At 23.6% G+C, this 9,360-nt stretch overlaps 1 protein-coding gene across 1 annotated transcript in view; it reads right to left on the bottom strand.

Moving 5' to 3' along the window:
- Window positions 1–9,167, bottom strand: part of LOC107484901 (alcohol dehydrogenase-like 4) — an 11,182-nt gene extending 2,015 nt beyond the window's left edge. The window contains exons 1-6 of the mRNA XM_016105459.3: window positions 8,996–9,167; window positions 8,772–8,908; window positions 8,586–8,635; window positions 7,374–7,708; window positions 3,360–3,442; window positions 544–619 (exon numbers count right to left, since the gene is read on the bottom strand). Coding sequence (XP_015960945.1) covers window positions 544–619; window positions 3,360–3,442; window positions 7,374–7,708; window positions 8,586–8,635; window positions 8,772–8,908; window positions 8,996–9,083 — 769 coding nt within the window. The 5' untranslated portion in view covers window positions 9,084–9,167. The remainder of the gene's footprint in view (window positions 1–543; window positions 620–3,359; window positions 3,443–7,373; window positions 7,709–8,585; window positions 8,636–8,771; window positions 8,909–8,995) is intronic.
- Window positions 9,168–9,360: the final 193 nt, after the last annotated feature.

Genomic DNA, 9,360 nt, shown 5'->3' with positions numbered 1-9,360 from the left:
AAAAAAAAAAAAAAACTTATAACAGATTACAAATTATAGTGGAAAATGTATAAAGTATTATAAAGTTTGTTTTTTGAGTTTTCCACCGGATTTTCTAGCCCAATAGAATAAGGATTATTGCTGTATGAACAAGATAGAATTCGAATTTCCAATACTTGTTTAAATGGACTAGTGGTCTAACTATTAAACCAATCTAAGTTGGCTGTATTATAAAGTAAGTTAATTAATAACATTTGGAAGCGTTTCTTCATTTTTCTTGCATCAAATCCTACCTTCAAAAGTGACTAAAATTTAAAAACTTCTTGTTAGGATTTCAAGTATGGCGGTAAAAAAAATTTACATTGATCAATAATTAATTAAGTAGGTGTATATCATAAAGATAACTTAAAAATTCACTATTATATATGCCAAAAAATAGTATAAATTAAGAATTAATTAGGATATGATTTTTTATTAAGTCTATTGGCTTAAAATCTTTCCGTGATTTGAACTGTACATACATTTCAACACTTAAAATAATGAAAATTAAATTAGGGAAAGTACCTTTGATGAATTTGTCTGGATTAATGTCCACACCTATTATTTTTGATGCACCCCTAGCTCGTGCCCCTTCTGCAACCTACACCAGCCCAAGTAGTTTTTTAATTTTTTGTGCTTTTAATTAAATATCCTAATTTTAAATTAAAAATAAAAGAAAGAAAACCAAAAAAAAGAAATATAAAGGAAGTGTTAAATATAGTTTCTTAGGTGGATGTAAAAATAGACTTTTCCAATTCTGTAAGGAGTTGTTTGATATATATTAGGTTAATAGGTTTTACGTAAAAATACATATGATAACAAAAATAATAAAATTAATTCACACATGCCACAACCTTGATTCCGTTGGTAAACATGATAAACAAAGTGAAAGACATACACATTGTACAACATTGCTGCCACATAACAATTAAAATTATATTTTTTGTATTTATCATATATTTAAATTAATATTATTAATTTTTTATTTTTCTATTTAAATTATTAGTCTCTTAACATTTTCTTTTTATATTGATTCATGTATCAGAGTGATAATTAACTCATTATTATCCCAATTACTTAATTTACTTTTGTATTTGGTCATGCCACAAAAAAAGTAAACGACTAACTAAGAAAATGAAGATGACACCTACTTTTTATGACCGTTGTTACTTTTTCAATTTAGTACTCAGATTTAGCTAATTTATATTTTAAATGTGCATGTTAAGAATATAATAATAATAAAATTTACATTTTTAAGTATTAAAAAAGTAAAAAAAATTACATTTTTAACTTCTAATCAATTTTTTTTTTTGGTGTTCTTAAAATTTGTCGTTGAGACATAAGTTAGAACTTTACTACTTTTCTAATCTTTTGTGCCAATAAATTTCCACCATTACAAGTATGATTGAAATCTGAAGACCGTGTCCATAAAATGATAAAATCAAAGAAAGTAAAAGAAAATAAACACATGAAAAACAGTGACAGAATCCAAAAAATATTGTGAGTGAGATAAAATATACATAATATAATAATAATTTTTATAATTATACTTTGTTATTATAAAATATAATTAATTTTTAAATTATTTAACTAACAAATTAAAATATTAAAATAATAATTTAAATAATAATATATCAATTAAACTTTTATTTTTTTAGTTTTTATATTTTAAAAAGATTAAATAATCTTTTCATGTCAATACAATCAAATGCCTATCTTTTTATATATGCCGTTAAATAATCATTTAAAAATCCATCTGTTGTATAATTAAAAAATTGATTCTTTTTAATATTTATATTTAAAAAAGTTTTTTTAGCTGATGTTGTCCTAGAAAAAACTAAATTAACTTTAAAAAAACTACCAATAAATAAACAGTATTATTTTGATTTCTTATTTTATTATTATTATTTATTTAACTATTTTTTATTTAATAGTCAATATAAGATTAATATTTTTACTAGTCACTTTTAATTTAATATTAAAATTAGTTTAATAAGATAATATATTTAATTTAAAATTAATTAACAGAATAATTTTATATATTTATAATCAAATCTAATAAAATATTGGGTTGAATTTTATTGACTATCAAATATTTTTATTATCTTAAAATTAAGATACTAACCTAGCTAGCGGTAATTTATAGAAGAGAGAATAATGTTTGAAACATATTATTTTAAATGAATAAACAATTAAAATAGTATAAAAAAAATTACATTGCTAATAAATAATAACTCTAAAAGGTGTTAACAACAAATAATTTCCGAAAAATTAGATATACATTAAATATTAAATATATATTTTAAAAAAAGACGTTAGATGTTATATTTTAATGTAATTTTTTGCAAATAATATTAAAAAATAAGATATTTTCATTCTCAAAAATTTATAATTTTATGTCAACAAAATTGTTTTAAAATTTTTTAATTGTGAATGACTAAATTTTTTTGAAAAATAAGAAAAAAATCTAGAAATCAAATTTTATTCTAAATATTTTTATTAACATCTTCTAAATATTTATTCAAATGTTGAAAAAAATGAGATTAAATGGATATGTCAATTGTTAAATACGAATTTTTTTTGTCATTTTTAATAAATATAATATTTATTAGTTATTTTTATCCTAATTTTTAAATTATTCAACGGTTATTTTGTCTATGCCTGAATTTTTTAGATATCAAATTAGTAGTTTTTTTTTTGAACAAATAATCAAATATATATAATATATATATACGGCACAATAATAATATTCACTAAGTATATAAACAAAATTTTTCAAATTTTAAATTTTTTTATTAGTTGTAATTATAAAATAATAAATTTATAATTATTTCACTCTTTTTTTTTAAAAGTTGTTGTAACAAATTTATTTGAATCTTAAATTATCATTTGTTTTTACATAATTAAAATTGATGAATGAAATTCAATTATAATAAAGTCAAATTTAATTATATAATTTGAACAAATAAATTTTATTGTTATATATTAATTAAAAAAATTTTAAACTTCACTGGGCACATGCCCCCACTTCCTTGAACATGACTCCGTCCTTGTCATGAAGAGGTTTTGGTGGGAGGGGAAACATTCTTATACATGTTTTCAGTCAATCAAAATATTGATATTTTATATATTTGTCTCTTTAAAATTCTCGTTTTAACTTTAGTTCTTTATTTTTAGCCCCTAGCTACAAATTAAATATAATATGAATTGTGATATTATAAAGACATAAAAAGATAATAATGAATTTATAAGATAAACTATTTTTTTAATATATACTTACATGAAAACACCATAAAATTGACCAAAACAATAATAATGGCGCAAGAAAATTATTAACTTACTGCAAGCCCCACAGCACCTAAGCCAAAAACTGCAACAGTGGAGTCAGCATGCACATTTGCACTGTTCCAAGCAGCTCCAACTCCTTCATTAATTTAATTTAAATTAATTTAAATATTTGTTTTGATTTCAGCAAAATCACCATCACATCAAATCTATGTATGCAACATGTCATAATAACTGAAATACTGAATTCAACCCACTAAAAAGAACTATTCAACTAGATTTTTTTTTATATAATAAATTCAAGTCCGCACAACACAAAATCAAGTGTGCTTAACAGGATAATTAACCAATATTCAAAACTGAATTCAAACCAAGCTGATGTTCAAATAATTGTTTGACAGTTTTCCCTTCTTCTCATCATGTTGTCCTCCTCTTTGAAAAATTATTGTATATTCATAGAAGATGAGTAATTGTGTTTCATCTATCTTTATCATATTGGAAATCAGAATAAATAATCGAAATAGTTCTTATAAATTTTTGTTTCAAATAAATTAGTGTCTAATAAAATAATTAAAAAAATTAGTTCTCAATAAATTTAAAAAAAATCAAATTTCTTTATTTTTTAAAATTTTTTATTTATTTTTATTAAATATTTAAAAAATAAAAATTTATTTGTCTTTTTATTTGCATTGGAGTACTGATGTATATCATGCATCTGAATTTAATGGGGGTAACATACATATCTTACTAAAGACAAGTCATTTATGGATATTATCGAAAAAGTCGTGTAAGTGGAGTGACTTATCTTTTTCACTCTTCAAGGATCAAGACCAAATGCACACCCATTCTCGTTCTCTTGGAGAAAAAGCTATTTCTAACTCTTTTGTGTAAATAATGATTTTGTCGAAAATAACCTAAATCTAGTAAGACATAAATTGTTTAGTTCAAAACCTTACGCTAAATCAGGATTCAATTCAATTCTATATAATTCTCATTTTAGACATCCTATTATTTTCCCGATAACTTCAGATTTATTGGCAAAAAGGCGACGAAATAGATTCATCATGCCATTTCCATTCCAATCGATTGAAGATCCTGACAAACAATTAACGTCTTCTTCCGATATCTCGATTGAAATACCTGTGAATGGTATTTTTCGTAGAAATATATGTAATGTTTTAAAAGATTAAAAATTAATTCACCATTTTCTAATTTTTAGACTAATTTAAATATTTATTATATTAAATTCATCAAAATTTATAAATATATATAGGCCTTGCAAGAATAAATTTGCTAGAAAAAAATTATCATGATCATCAGTTCATTTTTCCTAATTATTAATTAGCAATTATTTTTTCATTTATCGTGTTTATGCATGCTCACCTCATAGGAACAATAGGCACAATTTTTATAATTAAAGTCAGAAACAATCTATATTACGTATTTTTTTATAGGAACTAATTGTATCCAGTAGCTGATATATAATATCCTAGCTGATATATTTTTTAAGATTTAACCAAAAGTCAAGATCCAAAACAAAAATTAATTAAATATATGGTTAACATCGTTTTATTCAAACAAAGAATTAATTTAACCAAGTTGAATTATTTCAATAGTTAATTCATTAGTGAGATTAAATAAATATTAAAAATTTAAATTTTATTTTATACATATAACATTCTAATTAATAATATTTTTTAAATAAAATTTAAATTTGTGATGAATTAGTATTTGGCTTATTTTTTAACTTGTCTGGACGTGAAAATAGATCTTTTCCATTTTTTTTTACTGAAAAGAATAAAATGTGATCTCTCACTTTTAATTCTATAAGTAAAATCAAAAATTAATAAGAGAGAACAATAAATAATGAGATCACACAATTGATACTATCCAATTTTTTTCCACTGGAAATCACAATCAATTTTTTTGGTGACTAATTCATTCCCTCTATTATTTCACACGCTTTAATTTCCCTTTTTTGTGTGTGAATGTTATGATATTTAAAAAATGGTATTTATTAAAATAAATTATTTTTAAAAATTTAAAATTTACCACAACAAATAAGTTAGACAACAATTAAATACCATAGAATTAGTCTTTTTTTTTTCTCTGTGTTTTTTCCCTTTTGTTTGTGTTTGTGTGCCTCGTGGCTCGTGGGGTTTGCGTACCTTTTTGTGACCCTGTGTATCAGGAAAGTCTAACTAAAAGTTGAAACGCTACCTGAAACTACTTTTTCCCTTGCCTAGGAATATACCAAAAAGAAATAAGAAAAAGTCGGAAACAAACAAAACTCACTGAAAACCTAAAGTTAGTAATTTACCAAAAATAAAATAAATATTGGTAACAAATTTATTTATTTATTTTTAATTCAACAGTTAAAATATCACATGACGTTAATGCATGTGAATGATATATATAAAAATACAGATAACTTTCTGAAAGTGACTTGTCCGTAAATAACTCTACGTCTCTTAAATAACTACACTCGGAGTACGTAATAGATATTTTGCCAATTTTGAATGATCAGTAATTAAATATATTTGTCTAGAAACAGATTTTTCAAGTCAATCAAATCCATAATTAATGACTAGGTCAATTTGCGCTTCTCAATTTTGTCGTTATATTCTTAGAGAGTTAAAATCGGTACAGTACTTAAAAAAAGAAATGTCTCAAGTGGAAGACTCCATTTAATTGGACAAAGACTATTAAAATTTTAAATTTTATATTTTTTATAAATTTGTGTTTAATTAATAATTTTATCATATATTTTTAAGACATATATTAACTAAATTTAAAGAAAAAGTGAAAAATTAATAATGATCCCTATTTTTTATCATAATATTAATAATGGTCCCTATAATCACATGAGAAGCACATGACAGGAAACAGAATGGTTGAAATTTATGAAAATAAATCATAGAACTACACGCAACCACGTAGCAACAATGTTCCTTAAAATAATTCATGATTACTATTAAAAGTTTTTCGGTTAATTATTCGAGTTAAATTTAACAATAGAATAATATAAAATTTATTTAAAATTTTGAGTATGAAAAAAATATTAAAATATTAGAAATTAAATAAAATTTGACACAAATATTAAGAATCAAATATTACTTTTTTTTTTATTTTATTATGTCCCTACTGTATGTTATGTTAGTCAACTACACAATACCCTAATCCAATAGATTCATACTAGTCAAATGAAACTAAATGACAAGTGAACAATAGTTTCATAGTCAATATACAATTAACATATAGAAAAAAATAAAAAATTAATTAACTAGGCATATTTTCTCATTTTATTAAAGGTAAAACGTTAAATAAAATTGTTCAATGTATATAGTTATATACAAACTATAAAATCATTGTTCAGTTAAATTTTATTTTGTACACAGGTAAAAATTCAATATTTTAATGTTTTACAAAAAAAGATGAACCTAAGTCAAGTTAATTTATTCTTTCGTTAATTTTTATTAACATATCACTCTTAACTGCTAATGCTAATGACATGTGAGGTAAAGTATTGTGTAAAAACATATTATTAAAAATAAATATTTTTTATATTAATAATATAAATAATTATTTAAAAGAATAGATATAATTAAATAAATATTTAAAATATTTTAGAATATATATTTAAATTAGTCTTTAAAATTTTTTATATAAGACGTTTTTGTATTTAAAATTTTATTACATATATTGAGATTTTTAAAATTTATAAAAATAAGATATAAATCTCTATCCTAACCTGACTCATTATTTTTATTTGGATAAAAAAAGTTTTAAAAATATGATAAAAAGATTTATATGTCTTATTTTTGTAAAATTCAAAAACCACGTGTAATGAAAACCTTTTTGAAGACGAAAACGACACAAAATTCATTAGAAACCTATTTAAATGTATACTCAGTATTTTATACATCAAATTAAATTCTAAAAATAAAGTTATGAAAAAAAGACTAATTTAAATAATTTTTGAAAAATTAGTTTGGCAACAAGGAAGAGATACATAGTTTGGCAACAAGGAAGAGATACATAGTTTTTGAGAATAGTAGTGAGTGACATACCGGTGGAGACACCGCAACTGATGAGGGTAAGTTGTTTGAGGTTTGGAGCGAGTTGAGGGTTGATGTTGACCACACAAGCAGAGTCAACGACGGTGTACTCAGCAAAAGTTGATGTGTTCAAGAAATGGTAAATCGGTTTTCCTTGAACCGTTGTGAACCTGCTTTTTCCATCACTTTCCATAACCTTCTTCATTGGGTTCACGCCAAACCTCTCACACATGTTTGTTACGGAACTCTTGCAGTAACAGCATTCTCCACATTCTCCGTTGAATATTGGCACCACTATGTCCCCTTCTCTTATGTCTGTTACTCCTTCTCCCACACTCTCCACAACCCTTCAAATTCATCAATTAATTAATATAATAAGATCAAATCGTGTTTTCATTATTTAATTTGTCACTGTCACGTGCTATTTTTTGCTGTTTGATAATTATTGATCCAACACAGAAATAATAAATTTGATATGATATTATGATTCACCATCTTAACTATACAACCAGATTAACTACTAAAATTAATTATTAATATAAATATATATTAAAAATAATAATAATATAAACATATGTTAACTAATTTTAATATTATTTTAATGTATAAATAATATTTTTATATTATGATAATAGCCAGAGCAAAGCATGTTAGTAAAGACTAAAAAGGAATTAACAGACAATATTTTAAAGTTAATATTTGACATGTTATATCATTACTTAACGAAATAAACATACATAATTAAAATAGACCATTTTTAAATTTTATCGGATAAAAACAAAAAAATATTATTTTTATAAAGATTTAAAACAAAAAAACAAATGTTTTATAAGAATAAATAATTATTTAAATGAATATTTAATTTATAATAAAATTTTCCAAAAAGGAAAAAAATTGAGAATAGTTGAGAGCTAGATAACATATATTATTTATGCGTCCTTCTGTTGTTTCTATTTATCCCAATATTTACTAATTTACTAACTAAACATGAAATATATGATTTTGTTTGGTTAGAATCTTAACACAAAAATACAGCAGGGCATGCATATATATATTTGGTTATATCAAGACAAAATAATTTACAAAGAAAATAAAATTTCCTATTAAAGTGTGCAATAATTTTTATTTTATTTTAAAAAAAACACTAATATCTATTTTTTAGTATCCTTTTCCATAACCCCCATCTTTTTCTTTTAGCTATGATCATCTAAGAACCCTTCTTACCCGGAAGCTTCATGGCCAAAAATCCGAGGAAAAGCGCGCTGAGCTTCATTCTTTAATTTGGTACAGAACAGAGAAGAAAGGAGAAATAGAAAATAAAACCCACATGAGAAAATTAAATCTAGACAATATAACTTTTATTAATTCATTAATTAATAATAAGAGATTATAACATATATTTATATGTACCTCAGCTTTCCAACATGCTAGATCGGTATGACATATTGAAGTGTAGAGGATCTTGATCCGAACCTCCATTTTCTGAGGAGGATGAACAATAACTTGTTCCACCACAAAGGGTTCTCCAGGACCATAAGCCACCGCAGCTATTTCAAATTAATGCAACCAATTTTAATTTAGGATATATATAAATCATCATGTGCTAAGGGAAATTAGTGGCACATTCTTAATACCTCTGCATTGGATGTTCTTTCCTCTGCTCTCACTTGGCTTCAACTTCAATGAGCCATTCCCATTTGCATCAACCTCTGGACCTACCATTTTTACTTTTATTTCTTAAAAGGAGATGATTTTCTTCAAGTGGCCTTCTTTATTATTCTATAGTTTGGAAGTAGAAGCAGATGGACTGATTCAATTAGCAACTTCATGACCCATATATATAAAGGACAGTTTTCACAGCTAAACAGTGATTTTTTTTTTTTTTTATAATTTCTTTCTTATATATATGGTAATAAAGTATAGAAAGTCAAATGAATTAATGCAGACGGTACAATTTTCATGCATTATTTTTTTGTTTAAAGTAGCTTACTTTTACTTC

The sequence above is a fragment of the Arachis duranensis genome, chromosome 4 (genome assembly GCF_000817695.3).
Source record: "Arachis duranensis cultivar V14167 chromosome 4, aradu.V14167.gnm2.J7QH, whole genome shotgun sequence".
Lineage (NCBI taxonomy): Eukaryota > Viridiplantae > Streptophyta > Magnoliopsida > Fabales > Fabaceae > Arachis > Arachis duranensis.
The sequence above is the reverse complement of the archived record's forward strand: the minus strand, read 5'-3'. Positions and strand labels throughout refer to the sequence as shown.